Source organism: Protopterus annectens, chromosome 6.part0 (genome assembly GCF_019279795.1).
Source record: "Protopterus annectens isolate FY-2018-M chromosome 6.part0, PAN1.0, whole genome shotgun sequence".
In the NCBI taxonomy this organism is placed as follows: domain Eukaryota; kingdom Metazoa; phylum Chordata; order Ceratodontiformes; family Protopteridae; genus Protopterus; species Protopterus annectens.
In genome coordinates, this window is record NC_056737.1 from 6022653 (window position 1) to 6041028 (window position 18376).

Genomic DNA, 18376 nt, shown 5'->3' on the forward strand with positions numbered 1-18376 from the left:
CTTCTTATCATAATGGCTACACTATCCGTATTATTTTGGAACATGAATGGTGTCGCAGGTATAGGTAAAAAGGCAGGAGTATTGAATTACATTAAGAAGTGCAGAATGCACATAGCGATGATATAGGAGAAACATTTTGGAAAGAAGTAAGCATGTGAATTTGATAAAGAAAGGATTTCAGGATGGATATTCACCAGAATATCAGGGGTAAAGAAAAAGGGGTTGTTCTTGTTCTGTTTTCTTGAGGAGGTCCAATAGTGATAAGAAGGGGCAAGGGAGATAGTAATGGTAGCTTTGTGGTACTAAGGGGCTACTTGCAAAGGTGGAGGATTATGCTCACATGTATTTATGTTCCACCTAAAACTGCTGTTATTTAGCTTAAGAAAATTTGGGTTAGAATGGTCATTTTTCAGCAGGGAATATTACTTATAGGTGGGAACTGGAATTTGATTTGCAGCAGTAAGGATGTTTCTGGGAGGGCTTAAATACGAAAACCATAAAAGAATTCTGGAGGAATATATGAAAATATCTGTTATGGATGACTAGAATTTTGTAGTAGGAGCTCCGAGAGAATTTAAATATTATTCCCGAAGGTAAAATAACTTGGCTAGATGAGTTAGAAATTATATTTTACAAGAACATGTGCATTTAATTGAAAACTTTGACACACATTCAGTGAGTATTTCAGAGCATGCACTAATAACAGTTAAAGTAAAAATGCAGGTAATGAAGTAAAAATGAGACATTGGTGATTCCCCACCTACCTGTTAAAAAGAGAAGACTATACTGAATGGGTAGCTGAAATTATTCAAGAGTTATTAGGAAAGATAAAAATCTCTTCAGAAACTATAGCTGTTTAGCGATATTAAATGAAAGTGCTGTCTAAAATAGTGTAGAAGTAAAAGAAAGAAGTAGTTAAGAATTTACGGGTTACAGTATTGCAGAATAAGGGATATCTTGCAGAACAAGAAGTGGTGTAACTACAGAGTGCTAAAGACAATATAAGGGTATAGCTGGATAGCATGCATTTGTTTAGAATGATTGCTGTTAAGCAACTGCTTTTTTGATAACACAAAACAAAAATACCCAATGGGTAATAAAACTTGTAAAAAAGAAAAAAATGAACCACGAACAACAGGATAAATCTGAAGCCTTTAATGCTGCTCCACACACTAAGCGCTTTCACTATAAGTCAATGGCATCATCAGAGTGAACGGTAGCTATTCATCAAATCCTTATATACACCTATCAATTAATTAATCATTCTATTAAAAATATGGATTCAATCATCTTAAAGCTAAAACACTTACAAATATACTTCTATATACAAAACACTACAAAATATCACAACCCACAAATACAAAACTAATTAATACTTCTAAAACTCTAATATTTTGAATATTAACACTTAGTTTAAACTTGTATAAAAATAAAAAATGTATAAAAATACTATCTAAGTTTTAATTTGCTCAATGTTTCAAAATTGGTCCTATAGAAATGAAATCATTCAATCCAGGCGATGTTGTAGCATTCAATATGACCTGCCATTTATATTCCAAAAGTTCCACTTTTAATTTTTCATCGCCACCCCTTTCATTATATAACACCCCTATCTATTACAAAGAATAAAAATCTCTTAAAATTAGTACAAACTGTACTATCCATATATAGGGCATTTTGGGAGTCTTGATTTCTAATGACCCTAAGGTGTTAACCTATCCAGTCTCTCAACCAACAGATAGTTTTACCTACATAAAATGCGCTACATTTGGTACATGTAGCTAAATACACCACCCTTTGGGTATTACAATTAACCCTACCTGGACATGGAATAGTCCTGTTGTAACTCGGGACACTTACGTAGGATCCATCATTGATGAATCTACAAGACCTACACATCCCACATCTATTCATTTTGGAAAGTGTGTATCCGGGCTTGTGTTGTTCTAAAAACCCTTTGATATTTCTCCCCTTAGAGAAAACTACTGTAGGGCAACAACCTAGAGTACCTTTCAAATCACAGTTAAAACATAGATCCCATGCTGTCGGTATGGAATCCACTATCCTATTTATTTGGTTGTTATATTTAAATACCAAAACCCTTTAATCTAAAATACTACGGTTATTAACTGTTCTCATACTTTCTATATTGTTTCCCTTAAGTAGAGGTAGAAAAGTAGTATCCCTCTTATTCAATACCTCATTACATATTTTGGTCAACATTTTCAAGGGATAACCTCTGTCAAGAAACATCCCTATCAGTATGTATAACTCCTGTTTCAAGACTTGGTTATCACTAATAAGTCATGACAACCGTACCATTTGACCCTTCACTATACCCCTATGTTGATGTGGGGGGGAGCAGCATTAAAGGCTTCGGATTTATCCTGTTGTTCCTGGTTCATTTTTTTGTTTTTTACATGCTTTTTTGATAACTCCAGAGCACAAAAATGTTTAGCACGACGACTTAGGCAACAGAAAGTAGAAAGGGTTGTTGGAAACTTAGGAAAACTATGACTAGAAAAATAACTGGAGATCCTGTAGTGGTATTAGAAGTAGTTTGGAAACTTTATGAAAATTTGTATAAGTCAGAAAAATGTGGAAATCAAGAAAGAACACAAATGGAAATATTTATAGAAGACTTAAGTATGTCAAGGTTAGAGGCAGATAATGCTCAACAATTAACACATAGGATAGGAAGAGATGAGATAAAAATGGTGACATATAATCAATCTGCAAGAAATTCTCCTGGAATAGATGGTATTCTTATGGAAATTTGGAAGCTAGGGGGGAAGAAAGTAATAAAGATCTGGGAGGTTTTGTTCAACATTATTTCAAAAGGAGGGAAGCACCAACATCCTGGAAGAAAGCTGTGATGTCTCCAATATCTAAAGACAGTAAAGACCCATCCAGCCAAGCTTCATGTTAGACCCATTTCAGATGTTCATCGTGTTTCACTGTTGCCATCATTACACTTGGGTTATCCTGCTGGCAGGCTACCCGCAGTCGGCCTGAATTCCAAAGTCCTGGTCCGGCGTCTGTTGCTGTTGCCTCTTCCCTGACATCAGTGCGCCAGGGGTATAAAAGATGCAGCCGACGCCATTTTCTTCAGTCTTTCTTGCCGCGCGGTGCCCGAAGCAAAAGCAGCTCACAAGTGCCGGTCAGCCATCTCCTGAGATTTTCAAAATTGAATTTCAGATCCGAAGTCTTCAATAATGCTAAGTACCCTGTTGGGGAAACTTTTTTCTTGCTCCAGACTGATGTCAGAAAAAGTTAACAGTTGTATTTCTTGTGGGAAGCAAATACCTCATAAGGATTTCCAGTCTTACTGTATTCCTTGCCTAGGCCCTGACCACGACGTTGCTAGTTGTCGGTTTTGTGCTAGATTTAACCAATGCACTATTAAGCGTTGGTACGATTTTGCTTTTCATTATTTTGGCAGAAGGTTTAACTACATAATGCCTTCTGAACAACCGTCGACCGGAATTCATAAAAAATGCAAGGATAAAGACAAGGACAAGCATCCGAGGTCCAAAACCGACGATGAAGCCTCTTCTAGGCCAGTCGCAGGTTCGCCGGTGCTCATTGAGGCGCTTTCGCAGCCCCTGACTCCCGCTACTTCAGAGCCACAGGCCACCTTCGACTCCCACGTGGAGACAGCTAGGCCTCTGGACACTCAAGGTATTGGCCCTTCGGAAATTAACCCCTCAGATGGGTCCGGAGCCGCTGAGCAGGCATCGGCTTCTGAGGGTGTCTTCAGACCTACACAACTTTATATAAAGCCTACTTCAGCATCCAAGACAAAGTCTAAAACAGTTTCAAAGACAAGGAAACCAGTACAGCATTCTCCAGGACAGGTTTCTATGCCTAAGAAACAGATGCTCAAAATGGCCGAAGACCTAATTACTTTGATCAGGGGTTCCCATTCCCCTCCTGATAATAGGCCTAGGCAAGACACTGAATATGATTCCTCTGATCAGGTTTCCATTTCCTCTGATTCCTCTTCTGATCAGGGATATTCTGTTCCTCCCTATGAGAATTCTGATGCTGAAGATTCTATCCCTTCAGTTTCTCCTCCTGAGGACTATTCTTTTGGGGAAACCCTGCATACCATGAGGGAACATTTCCATTGGGAGAGCCAGGATTATTCCGATTCTAAGAAAAGACTTAGAGACTTTCTTTTACTTCCTCAGCACAGACCTCTTGCAATTCCCTCTGTTCTAGACATAGTAGATGATGTTTTTTCAGAGTTCGGCCTGTCTCCAGACTCTCTACCTGCAGCCCCTGTTAAGCCAGACAGATACTACAGGGTCCCAGACTCCCATAAATTTCTTTGCAAAAACCCTGCTGTTGACCCAGAAACTATCTCACAGGGTCCCAAAGGGGTCAAGGCTGCTTCTGCCAAAAACCCTGTCCCTTCAGACAGAGATTTTAGGGCTTTGGACAGATGGGGGAAAATTTATACTTCTGCTACCTTGGCTGTAAGGGCTTTAAATTGTCAGTTTCATATGCTCAAATATCAGCAATACTTAATGTCTTTGTTAAAACAAAAAATGTTGACAAATTCTGAATGTTCTGAGAACAAAGATTTGCAGGATTTATTGCATGCAGCTGAACAAGTGGGAAAACATACTTTGCAATGTGGCTATGATTCACTGGAGGCCTCGTGCAGGGTCGCTGTTACAGGTTCTGTTATTAGATGGCATGCTTGGTTAAAGGAACAGATTCTGCCTGATCATGTTAAAGCAAAATTATTGGCTGCTCCATTACAGCATGATACTTTGTTTGGTGTTAAGGCAGAGGAGGTGCTAAAGAAAATGGAGGATAAGGCAAAATCTATGCAGACAGTAAAGGATTTCTTACAGGTATAGCCACCCAGATTTAGCAGGAACTGGCCCTCTAAGAATTGGTCCTTTCCAGTGTCAGACAGACCACAAAGAGGCAGATTCAGATGCCCTAGAGGCAGGCAACAGCCCCAGGGCTCATACAGGCCCAAACAATGGGGTGCTTCTACCTCCAAAAGCAGAGAAGGCAAATCACAGCCTTATAGAAAACAGTCCCAATGACTTCCCTCTGCCAATGCCAAGCACTTATTTTTTAGCGGCACCCTTAGGGGGAAAGCTAGCACTTTTTTCACAAAACTGGCACAAGATCACCCGGGATAAATGGGTCTTAAATATAGTCTCTCAGGGCTACAGGTTCCACTTTCACACCCTTCCAAAGGCAAAAGGTGTGCCAGACCTGCCACGCAATCAATGACAAGAGACACAAAAACAAGTTTCATCTCTCATGGACATGGGGGATATTCAGCCAGTGCCACAACAAGAGCAGGGACAAGGATTTTACTCAAGACTTTTCTTAGTACCAAGAAAGGACAAAGCCTGGAGACCAATTCTGGACCTGTCTATTCTAAATACTTTTCTGGACGTCCCAAAATTCAAAATGTTGACTCTACAGCAGCTTCTGCCCATGCTGGACAAGAAGGCTTGGCTTGTAACTTTGGACCTCAAAACATGTCCCAATCAGACAATCTTGTAGAAGAAGATACCGCAGATTCATAGCTGGCTCAATGCACTAACAATTCTCTACACTGCCCTTTGGCTTATCTACTGCGCTCAGGGTCTTCACAAAATGCCTGGCACCAGTAATTGCATTTTGCAGACAAAGAGGAATTCAAATATACCCCTACTTGGACGACTGCCTTATTCAAGCAAAGGACAAAGATATTCTACTACAGCATCTGGCGTTTGTAAAAAGATTACTAATTTGCCTAGGGTACACAGTAAAGGAAAATGAATCAAAACTAGTACCCTCTCAAGAGATAATATTCCTGGGTGCAAGCTTAAATACAACTGCCCAGATGGCTTATCTCACGCCAGACAAACAAAGGCATCTGTCTTCTTACTTCAAAGACATGGCAGCAAAGACCCAGTTATCTGCAAGAAAAATTCTGCAGGCTTTGGGCTACATGGCATCTTGCATTCTACTAATTCCATATGCAAGACTGCATATGAGGAAACTACAGTGGTATCTAAAAAGTGTTTGGTCTCAACATTGCCACAGTCTGGAAACAGTAATTACTCTCATTCCCTGCCTGCAACAGGAATTTCAGTGGTAGGCACATGCCTGTCATCACAACAAGGGACAGCCATTCACCTTACCCACTGCCAGGCAGACACTAACAACAGATGCATCAGATTATGCCTGGGGGGCGCACATGGCAGGAAAATGTATTCAGGGCACATGGCCCACAAAACAAATGCATCTTCATATCAATCAAAACGAGATGCTAGCGGTACAAAATGCCCTGACAGCCTTCAAGGACCTACTTCATCCAGGACAACTACTGATAAAGACGGACAATAGTACAGTCATGTGGTACATAAACAAGCAAAGGGGCACACATTCCTACCCCCTCTGCAGGCAAGCCATGACTTTGTGGAACACAGCATTGACTTATCAAGTACATCTGCAAGCACAATTCCTGCCAGGAAAGACAAATACTTTGGCAGACGAACTAAGCAGAAACCTCATGGATCCTCACGAGTGGAAACTGGATCCACAAATCTTCAACATAACAGGGAAATGGGGATGCCCAGACATAGATCCATTTGCCTCCCCTCACAACTGCCAGCTACAGAGATTCTGCACTCGGACTTACCACAAGCAAGCATGGAAAGTGGACGCCCTTTCATTCAGCTGGAAAGCCCTTACAGTATATGCCTTCCCTCCTCTGCCTCTCCTCTCCAAGGTACTCCTAAAGGTCAGACAAGAGAAGCCAAAAATGATACTGATTGCCCCAGACTGGCCATGCCAGCACTGGTACCCAATCATAAAGAGCTTGTCTCAAGGCCCAGCCTGGACATTGCCACTAATACCTCATTTGCTGACCCAACAGAACAATCAGATCCTGCACAGCCAACTCAGAACCCTAAATCTGGCTGCATGGTGGATAATGTAATCATTCAGAACCACACCTCTCTCTAAAGCAGTTATGGATGTTATTTTGGAGGCCAGGAGGCCCAGCACCAGAAAATCTTATGCAGAAAAATGGAAGATATTCTGTGCTTGGAACCAAATGCAGGGAATTGACTCGCTTGAACCAAATATTCCTCAGATTTTGCAGTACCTAACTGAGATGCTGGACAAAGGCCTATCCTTCTCATCAGTTAAGATCCATGCCTCGGCCATTTCAGCTCATTACAATACGGACTCACCTATTTTTTCTCATCCACTGCTAAGACAGTTTGTCAGAGGGGCCAAAAACATAAGACCTCCAAGGAGAGCTCCATTACGTACATGGGACCTCAATTTTGTCTCGGAAAAACTCACACTGCCTCCTTTTGAGCCAGCCAATACAGCAGAGATAAAATGCTTGTCATGGAAAACCGCTCTTCTCCTAGCAATAACTTCAGCAAGAAGAGTCTCAGAGTTACAGGCACTAATGGCTGTGGAACCTTATATTATTTTCCATCAGGACAGGATTTCTGTAAGGACATACCCAACATTTATGCCCAAGGTAGTGTCCAGCATGGCTCTTAACCAAACCATACATTTGCCTACCTTTTATCCAAACCCACAGAATAAGGGGGAGAGACTTCTGCATACTTTGGACAAACACAGACAGCTACGCTTTTACTTGGACAAGACTAAAGCCTTCAGAAAGACTGAGCAACTCTTAGTGATATATGCTGCAGGTTCTCAAGGAAAAGCCATTTCAAAGCAGACTATCTCAAAATGGATAGGCCACTGCATTTGTTTCTGCTATTCACAACATGGCAAATCAGTGCCCAAGGCATTAGACAACATTCTACCAGAGCAGCAGCCACTTCAGCAGCCTTCCTCAGAGGAGTACCAACCAAGGATATTTTGGAGGCTGCAACATGGACTTCGGTGCACACTTTTACAAAGCACTACCATTTACCTCTCTACTCTAAATCCAGAGCAGGCTTTACTGCTGCAGTTCTGCAGGGCCTCATAGCCACTCCAAACTCTATTTAGGCCCAGCCGCCCAACCTCAGCTTTGGGATTCAACCCGAGTGTAATGACTGCAACAGTGAAACACGATGAACATAGTACAGTTGTGTAACTACCATAAATGTAGATGTTCGAGTGTATTCACTGTTGCAGTCCAGGTTACCCTCCCACCATCCCCCCTTTTTTCTTTGCTGGGACTTATCTGTACCTATCTATTCTATACAACCTATGTTGTGTATTTGCTTGTGGATGAAGGTTATGTGCATGCTTTTTTATTATCATAGTTTTTACAGGCTACCCTTTTGGGGGCACCTGACATCTGGGCCAAGAAAAACTGAAGAAAATGGCGTCGGCTGCATCTTTTATACCCCTGGCGCACTGACGTCAGGGAAGAGGTGACAGCAACCGACGCCGGACCAGGACTTTGGAATTCAGGCTGACTGCGGGTAGCCTGCCAGCAGGATAACCCAAGTGTAATGACTGCAACAGTGAATACACTTGAACATCTACATTTATGGTAGGTACACAACTGTACTTTTTAACCCATGATTATAAAATGTTTGTCTGTAATAGCTAAAATAATGGCAAAGATGTTGCCAAAATTGATAAATTCAGATCAATGTGGTTTTGTGGAGGGGAGGTAAATATTTGACATTACTAGAATATTGATGATCCAGAGGGAAGCGGAATTAAGTTAATGTCTATTGTTGTTGGGTCTTGATGCAGAGAAAGCATTCGACGGAGTAAGCTGGGATTTTATGAGTAGGGCAATGGAAGCATTTGCATGATGCAAAAATAAGGTTAATTGGGAGGATATATAAGGGATCGGAAGCAAAATTTAAAGTTTTAGGGTTCTAATCTGATAAGTTATGTCTGAACTGAATAACTACCCAGGGGTGTCCCCTTTCCCCATTTTTTGTTTTATATTTAGAGCCATTGGCAAAGAAAATAAGGGACTCAGAAATTCAAGGATATAATTGGTATGGTAGTCAAGAAGTGCAGATGATATTATTTTGTACCTGATAAAACAAGAAAAGGACATATCAGTACTGTGGAAGATTAAAATTAATGAAGATAAAAAAGGCTATGTACCTAAACATGGAATACCCATATTTATGGGGACATGATAAAATGAAGCATTTAGGAGTATGGACTAAAAAGGCTATGTTGTGGCAGCTAAGGCTATGGGGGAGCAGACTAAACAAAATAGCATTCAAAAACTGAGAAACTGGAAGCTTTGTTTACAGATGTGGATAGCAAGATGAAAACAGCGAAAATGTTGTTAGTTTAGTTTTATATACAGGTCAGGCATATTTTTATCAACCAGAGGAGAAGTGTGGACAATAATTAAGGGTTGAAGGAATTTATCTAGTAGGGGAAAGGGGCAAGTGGGATAAGTTGATCCTTCCAATAGAACAAGTTGGTTTAGGATTACCTGATTTGAAGAAAGATTTTAGAAGTACAAAGTTAAGGCTCATATAAATAACACAATCAGAAACCGATAGTTCAAAGTGAGATCCCTCATCAAATCCTCTAAAGATAGCTATGAAAACAGAATTGCAGCAGATAGTAAAGACAACCACAAGGCCTTCTATAGTTACGTAAAGAATCTCCATGGCAATACCCAGATTTGCTGTGAGCTACTGCACAATGGTACCTCCTATACCAAGCCAACCGATATTGCCAGTGTACTGGCCAACAGTTTCAGTGCCAGCCTTACCCCTCTCCCCCCAAAGGACCAGTCACAATACCAGTAGTTTGCCAGGCACCCAGTATTACTGCTGCACAGGTTAAAACAGCACTGTCCAAGGTCAAGAATACAGCTTCTGTGGGATCTGACAATGTCCCTGGTTGTGTTCTACATGACTACAGAGTGAACTGGCACCTCACCTGTTTGCCCTGTTCAATCACAGCCTCACCTCAGGCTTTGTCCCTACCAAATGGCACACTGCTACAGTCATCCCTCTCCACAAAGGCGGAGCGACTACAGACCCTGGGAACTATTGCCCCATTAGCATGACAAGTCTAATATGCAAAGCTATGGAATGCATCATCATGGACCTAATAAACAAGGATATAGGGAATCTCCAAACTCTGGATCCCACACGGTTTGGTTTTGTGAAGGGTAGATCATGCCTGCTCAACTTGGTCGATGACTTTGAGTCCCTCACCAGAGCTGTGAATGAAGGCAAGGTGGTTCATACAGCCTTCCTTGATCTGGCCAAGGCTTTTGATACCATTTCCCACTCAGGAATCATAGAAAAACTCACTAAGCTAGGCATCAACCCCAGTATCACTAGGTGGGTTGCAAACTGGCTCACAGAACCCACAGTGTGAAAGTAGCTGACTCCAGGCCAGACTGCTGACTAGTTACGAGTGGAGTCCCACAAGGTTCAGTCCTGGGTCCTCTCCTGTTTGGTATCTACATCTCTGAAGTCCAGGCCAACACGAAGGGACTTTGGCTGACAAAGTTCGCAGATGATTGTAAGTTGGGAGCTATTATTAACTCCCCAAGTGATGACATCCTACAGAATGACCTCACTGAGACCAATGACTGGTGTCAGAACCATGGCTTTAAGCTCAGTGACAAAAAATGTGTTGTCATTCCCTATAGGGAAAACCCGGTTCCCATGAATTACCACATCGATGGTAGTCCACTGAACACAGAAGGCGTTATAAGAGATCTGGGAACACAGGTTGACCGCAACCTCTGTTTTGATCACCACATTGCCACTGTGGTCAGAAAGTCTTATGTGGCACATCTCATTACTAAGGGTTTTGCGTCCAGGAAGAAAGAGGTCATTGTCTCCCTCTACTCTTCCCTCATTAGACCAATCCTCAAGTACAATGCCCCATTTAGCATGTACCTTACTAGACACCTGCAACAACTGGAGAGGCCGCAAAAGTACCTCACAAAGAGGATCCTAGGCCTTTAAACACTTGTCCTATATGGACAGACTCAAAAAACTCCAACTATTCTTTGTCTCATATCGCCTACTTAGATGCGATCTCTGCTTGACTTACAAAGCCATGTCTGACCCAGCTCTGTTAGAAATGCAGCATCTAAAGAAATCCCATTCGCTCCGCACCACACGCTCCAGAGATGTCAGCCTCATTACCACAATTAACAGAACATGCTGGAGGGGACAGGCTCATAACCCAGAGACTGCCCATGCTATGGAACAGATTTCCCATACATATCAAGCAGAGCACCTTGCTGACCCTCTTCAAGAGAAATCTTGATGAGCGGATGGGAAACAGAAAATTCACCCCAGGAATCACTCCAGTGGCTCTACTCGACAGAGGCACTGGGAACTAAGGTCTGGTGGCACAATGCCAGGGTAATCCTATGGCTAGGCTTGTAAAGGCCCCAGGGCCATTAGCCTAGTACACACCTATGAACCTATGTACCTATGATGAAGCAGGGGGAAATTCAAGAAGTAAAGAAGAGTGGATTTTGGATGCAGATTATTAAGGAGAATAACACCCATAGAGAATATTGTATTCATGAAGTAGCAGAAAACTAAGCCAATATGAGACTGGAAAAGGGAGAGTTTGCTGATAGAGATGACTGCAATTAGAGGTACAGAGAATAGGCAAGAGGAGGCTGGAACTTACTGGAGAAAACTGGCAAACTAACTTAGGTTTTGAGAGCAAATAACTAGAGAGCAAAAGGTAAAAGAGCAGTAGGAGGCCAAGAAGACATTTGGACTGCAAGCTAGTGACTGGCTTTGTATCACGGATTGATATCAGAATGTAGGCAAAGAGAAAAGCATAGTATAACTCTTAAGTGACAGACCTGTTCTAGTAGAGTTTAAAAAGTGTGTGTGTGGGGGGGGTGTGACTAGTAAGGAATATAAAAGATTGCACAATAACTGTAGGAATCAATAAGAGGAGGTTAGAAAAATTGGGAAGAGAGATTGGATAAGCAGTTTACAAGGAAAGAATGAAAGGACATACATATGGCTCCCAAGTATGGTGTCTATATTATAACCTCGAAGGTTTAATACTTCAAATGCATAAAGATCGAACTTTATGTATCGAAGTCTTAAACCATCGAACGGTTATAAAAAAAACTAAAACAAAAAAAATTAAACTGAAGTGTTTACGCAGGGGGGTAAGCCCCCTGCAATCCCCCCACATCCCCCACTACTTAAATATACCAACTCCAAGATCACCCAACATTGAAGTAAATGGAAATCTCCCCTTACAGAGATTTCCGTTTAAACGCTCGATGTTTTGCGCTTTCGGTAATCTCATTTCAACAATATCGTATTCGATATTGTCAGACTTCGAGATTCTGATATAGACCCCAAGTATGCAACAAAGTTTGAAGATTTAGGATTTTTACTTGGAAGTGTTTGCATAGTTATTTTTATATCCCAAGCAGATTCCAAATTTGTCATCTACCTGAGGAAAAATTAAGAGGTAAATGGGAGTATAAGTTTTGGGAATGTAACAAGTTGGCAGATTAAAAATTCTCTACAGAGTACTCTGTCAGAACTATTGGATAAACAAATCAGTGTAATTAAAGTAGTTATTTTGAGCTGTGATAAGTTTAATTATGTTTAATTATGTATATATATTTGAATATTTTCTGGTGGTACTTAATATGTGTATTGCCACTGTGCCCAGGTTGTAGCTCAACAGTGTTTTAGGACAAAACCACTTACTCAGTTAACAAATAAGTAAGTAAACTTACTGTTGTATTACTTGTATTGTTGTGTAATGTGCCTTGATGCCTAAGTACACTAAAGCAGTTTAATAATAGTAATAAAACAAAATACAAGTTGCAGACCTCATCTGAGGTCTTCAGTAGAGTAAAGAAGAGAAATGTGCAAATCTGCAGTTTAAAAAAATAAAAGCAAAAAAGCAAACCAGTGAAAAAGAGGTGAAAGATTATCTAATTAATTAGTCTTTTCCAAGTATATTGTGTATTCAACCCAATATGTTTATTAAACTTCAGTAACAGCAATGTCGCCTTAAGAAACGGTACATTTTTTAGTCATCCCTTCTCTGATAATTTCTGGAATGTTATGTATTTCATTAAGATGTGTAGCCACTGTGCTCTCTCATTTATCTATTTTTGTATGTCTCACCTGTTTCTGCAGGTTGGCTTTAAAGTTTCTGGTGGTCACCCAGATATGTAACTGCAAGGGCACAAGAGGGCTTATATTACCACTGTAGTGTTGCAAGTACATCTTTTTTTCTGTGTGCTTTTTTGATTCTTTGTGTGCTGATAGTCATGACTCCCCTAGTTGGACGTCAGCCTGCTCAATCCTGTCATGGAGTGAAAGTCATCAGGAGGGGCCATCACTCAGGCAGCTGTGAGTCAGATTTGTGCTTCCATTAGCAGTCTGGCAATGAACGCACATTTGATTGGCCCTGATCTTTCCCCTTTGATGGGGATTTGTGACTCAAATCGCAGCAGAAAGCCACTATGTCCTCCCTGTATGAATGCACGCTCCTGTGTACCTTAATGAGGCTACCTCAAAGTGGCCAATTGCCGACCCAAGGGGCAACCTTGTGTCACTACCCCACCTGTGAGCAATTGTGGCATTGGAAGGATCCAGTTTTTCTTGGGATAGGCATGTCTGTTCTTCCTACACCAATATCAGCAGACCTCTGATCTACTAATGGAACTCTCATCCCGTCCATAGTCAGCAGTTTATCCATTTATGATAGTGGAACTGAAGTGCTTACAGATATGTTTTTCTTCAGTTCCACTTTTTTGTACCATTGATATAAAAAAAAAATTGTTTACTATGTGAGCACAAATCCAAGTGCCTGTTATGCTGCTGAAATAATCCAGTACATTTGGGTAAAGCATGTTTCATTGTGCACCACTAAAATAATGGAACATGGCAAGAGCATGGGTATAGATGACAAATGAGGACCTGGAAATAATTTTTAAAATAAGTTTTCTATTGTGAAGAAATATATTAAATTGTATTCTTATCAGAATAGCTAGGAGAGATTGTCAGTGCCTCAATCTAGCCAAATTTAATACTTGTTGCCCATTTTCACAGCTTAAGATTCTGTGTAGGAGCTGAAATAGAATACTTTTTAAATAATCCTGCAATATTAAACTTGATTGATAATCACATGCATCACTACTCTTTACTTCCAAGACATGTATTTTAGGTTAAATTCCATGTACCTTAATAAGATTTCCCTTCTCCCATTCCAGTGGCTATTTCCATCATTTGTGCCTTAGTTGATGATGATGTATTTGTAACTGTTAATTTGCTGATTAAACAGAAGTGTGCCTGTGTTGACTCTAAATTGGATTTTTTAATACATTCACAGGTGTTTTAGATGAAGAGGATGACGTGCTTATAAATGTTAACTTGGTGGATAAAGAAAAAGCCAGAAAGAATGTTGAGCTGCGTAAGAAGAAATTTGATTACAAGCCATATGAAGAGGAGGAATCTGTTGATGATATGGTGAATGTAAGTCTGGGAGCAGTGATACGTGCTGATAGGAGTCAGACAGCTTGTTGAAATATTTGTGATGGTACAGCTTATTGTAAAGTTAAGGCAGCAAATGTAGCAGTAGTCTACTGCAAAAAGACATTAAGTGAATTAAAAAAAAAAAAAAAACTGATGATGGTTTTCTTTTTGGAGGACAAAACCTGCCTACTGCTGTAAATCTAGATTAGAAACTGAGTTTTGTAGTCAGTTTGGGCCTAATAGTAAAGGAGGGCTCAGTAGTGCATAATGTGAGAGTGTCCATGCTGAAAAGAATACAACTTAACTGAAATTTTGGTGATTTTAGAGCAATATCAAGGTAGCAGGAGTAGTATAGTAAGCTACAGCAGAAAGGCATTCATTGAATAAAAAACACCTTGAGAGCGAAAGTTTTCTGTTCTGGAGGACAAAACCTCTGTACTGGTACACTTTTTCCAAATTAGGAACTGGCTTTTGTGGTCAGTGGGCCTAATAGTGAAGGAAGGGTCAAACACTCAGTAGCTATACTTTCCTTAAGGGAGGTACTGACTGGGATGCATTTCGTATACAGTCTATGCTGGAGTCCAGAAGGGGTAAAACTGCAATATTTTACACATTGCATTGAGGTGAGTGGATACTTGGCATCCTTGCATACCCTGTGTTGATTTCCAAGCTGTCAGTAATCTGTATGACATCATAGATAACAGATTCAGATGTTGCTTATTTCCTGCTTGCCTGCTGTAGTTAATATCTCTTCAGCAATTCTGTTGTAGTAGTACAGTGGTGTCAGTTTGCATTTGTAGCTTCTCAGATGACAGCCCAACCTTGTGCAATGCTGTCTCTACCTACTTGAGAAAGTGAGGATCCCAGTGGAGTCAGCATTAGAGGATGAAAGCAGCCTATGGATCATGTGGCCTTGAAGGTTTTTTTGAGAAATGAAAATTGTATACATATTAGGAGGGAAAGGCATAGCACTGTAAGTAATTATGATAGCAGCATCTGCTGCAGACATTGGAGTTGTTCCTGTATACCTGTGGTGAAACGGACTAACAAGTAATTACAGATATCTTCTGTTATGCTTTATCAACTACATTTCAACAATGAAATATGAAAGTTTCTAAAGGCAACATTGAAGGAGAGTGGAGAGACATACCTACATCTGCATGTTTTTGTTAGCTGCTTATTAGATGTCTAATATAATAAATAATCTATTACAAGGGGAGGTATTATTTGCAGTGTAAGCTGAGTAGAAACATGATTGTATCCAAATGTTGTGTGCCACACATCAAGAAGGAATATGCCATGTCACAGTTCACCAGTTCTTCTTAAATATCAAACGACTTTCTTCACAGTTTCATTCACTCTGTAAAGATCTAATTTGTAAACAGTCTTCAAAATAGAGTGAGCAGCATTTCTGAGTATCAGACACTTAGTTGCTGCCTACATGTAGAGTGCATCATCATGAATGTCTTGGGTTTTATGGTCATTCTTAACTTTGGGGTATATAGCGTTGGATAAATGTATACCATGTGATGTCTGTTGCAGTTTTCAATATCTAGCAACAGATGTCTTAGCTTTCCTACCTGGTACTCAGCAGATACTCACCACAGTATTCACTTTCGTGTATAAAGTGGGTGGTACTGGCAGGTCTTTCTCCTGCTCTTGTTCATAAAAATCTTCCTATGTTCAGTATTTAAAAAGTGTGAAAAAAATATGTTTGTGTGGCCTCCAGCTTACATCACAAGAGCCACACACCAGCATAATCTGTGCTGTCTGGAAAAAGAGCAGCACTTGAAGCACTTACAGAAGTCCAGCATTTCAGTCTAGCCATCTGAAGATGAAGTTGTGAACATCTTCGGGTGTGCTTCACTTTTTGGAAGATGGTAGCTGGGAATGCCTCATCCAGAGATCAACATAAATGTCTCTAACACAGTTGCCACCATAAGAAGTTGAAGGATATGGTGAGCAGCTGTTAGTCATGCCATTCAGGAGGTAAGTGCCTCTTTGCAATGACATCATGTGTTTCATTTACCTCTATCTACCTCTTGTTCAGTGAAGAAATGGTCTCAGTGCAGCCATCTTGAAGGGTATGTCCTAGGGTGTAAGTACCACCCATCCACAGATCAAGTGAGTGAGTGATGCCAACTGTCATCCAACTTGCACCAAAGAGGTTGCCCATCAGGTTCCTAGCAGATACTTGCATTCAAGGATGAGGATTGTTCTTCTGCAGACTTTTTCTTGGTCCTGTAGGACCCAATAAATCAGAGTGAGGACTGTCTGGTAGGGCCTGGCTTTCCAGGACTTTCAGTGCAGGCCTTCAATATCACATACTTGTTTAATGTTTAGCAGGCTGTCTCTTCAGATTGCAAGAAGTGGGAATGAACTGATGCCAGCATAAGGCATCATGACACCCTTCTCCCATCCTTCTATTGTCTTTCCTGCAACTGCACCCCAGAAGATTAGCTTTTGGTCACCTGCCCTTTTGCAGTTGCTTGTTGTATGCTCCAATCCTCATTGGGCCCTCCCCATCATAGAGCTTTGCCTAAGAGAAGTGTTCTCTCATCCTCTGTGCACTGGGAAGGGTAGTTGGTGAACTCAGTTGTCCTTATTTCTGCAGTGAGTAAGGAAGATGATATTGCTTTCCCCCTACAGTTCACTCACTCATGCCCCATCCTTAGAGAAACTTCCAAGCTTATTAAATTTTCTTACTGGATTGTGTCCCTCTTACCTTCCCTCCAGAAGTGGCAGAATGACTACTAGAGAATAAAAGAGAATTGTACCATACATAAAACCTCTGTGTTTGGATGCTGTTACATTATTTTGGTATCCTGGAAGTACCCATATTCTGATGCCTGTGATCTCCACAAAAATTTATACTATACAAGCCCTCCTCCAAGTTGATTAAGATCATTTTAAGCATTTTAGAACTGACCTTTGTGTGATTCCTTTGGTGCAGTATGTCCAAGAGACTACAGCTCATTTATTCTTAACCAGGTAAGGAGTCTGTTCATATTGCTGAGACCAGAGGCCACAAGGTTACAAGCAGAATAATACATTGAGTAATCGTGTCATTCTACATACAATAAGTTAATGAAAGTTAAAGGCAAAACAGAAAGGGAACAACAGAACTGCAAAATAGAAAGGCAGCAACATACAGGTTAAGACGCAGGCAAATGTGAAGTAGTTCATTTAAAAAAATGAAAACATACAAGTTAAGATCTAGGCAAATATGGAACAGTCAGATTTAAAAAACAAATGAAAAATAATTCAGTGTACGTATGACATAATAATAATTTTGAACATGTATAGATTAAATCCGGTGCAATGAAGTTTCATATAATGAGAAAAATATGCCTGTATGAATTGATGAAATACATAAAGGACAGTCCAATGCAGGCAGGGAAAGCATGTAGAAATGTGGAAATTTGTCAAAGATTAGACATAAGGTAATCAGGGGTAGTAGGGTGTTATGACTGGGCATTGTCCTGAAAGTGATAGCATTCATAGTAATTTCTAAGGGGATCTGCTGCAAGTGCTTGTGTGCTAGAAGCTAGCGACACATTTGCTGCCTCTTGTTTGAAAATACAAGAGCTTCAACTCCCAGCAACCCGATCTCCCATAACTACTTAGCCCTCCCAACACCTAACCCAATAATGCTGTATAGCCTTACCAGAACCTTAACCCTAACTCTAACCCTGAAACTCTTACCCAGTTCTGGCTCCCTAAACCTAAAACACTTCTCTTTTACCTAAACCTAAATTTCCTGATTGCTCCCTAACTCTAAAACTCCCCTCCTATTCCCTATACCACTCCCCTGCCTAAACCCAAATCCCCCCTCTACTCCCTGCCCATGACTGCTGCACTTACTTGCTTAAATGTGTTCACACAAGGTATGGTAGCTGCCTACCCAAACTTGTATTTGATTTTGAGAGCAAGCAGTACCTACATGG

At 40.7% G+C, this 18376-nt stretch overlaps 1 protein-coding gene across 1 annotated transcript in view; it reads left to right on the forward strand.

Annotated features, from left to right (window-relative positions):
• The window catches only part of SART1 (spliceosome associated factor 1, recruiter of U4/U6.U5 tri-snRNP), a 1154259-nt gene that overhangs the window by 427963 nt on the left and 707920 nt on the right, over positions 1-18376 (forward strand). The window contains exon 8 of the mRNA XM_044073787.1: positions 14287-14429. Within this exon, the coding sequence (XP_043929722.1) occupies positions 14287-14429 (143 nt within the window). The remainder of the gene's footprint in view (positions 1-14286; positions 14430-18376) is intronic.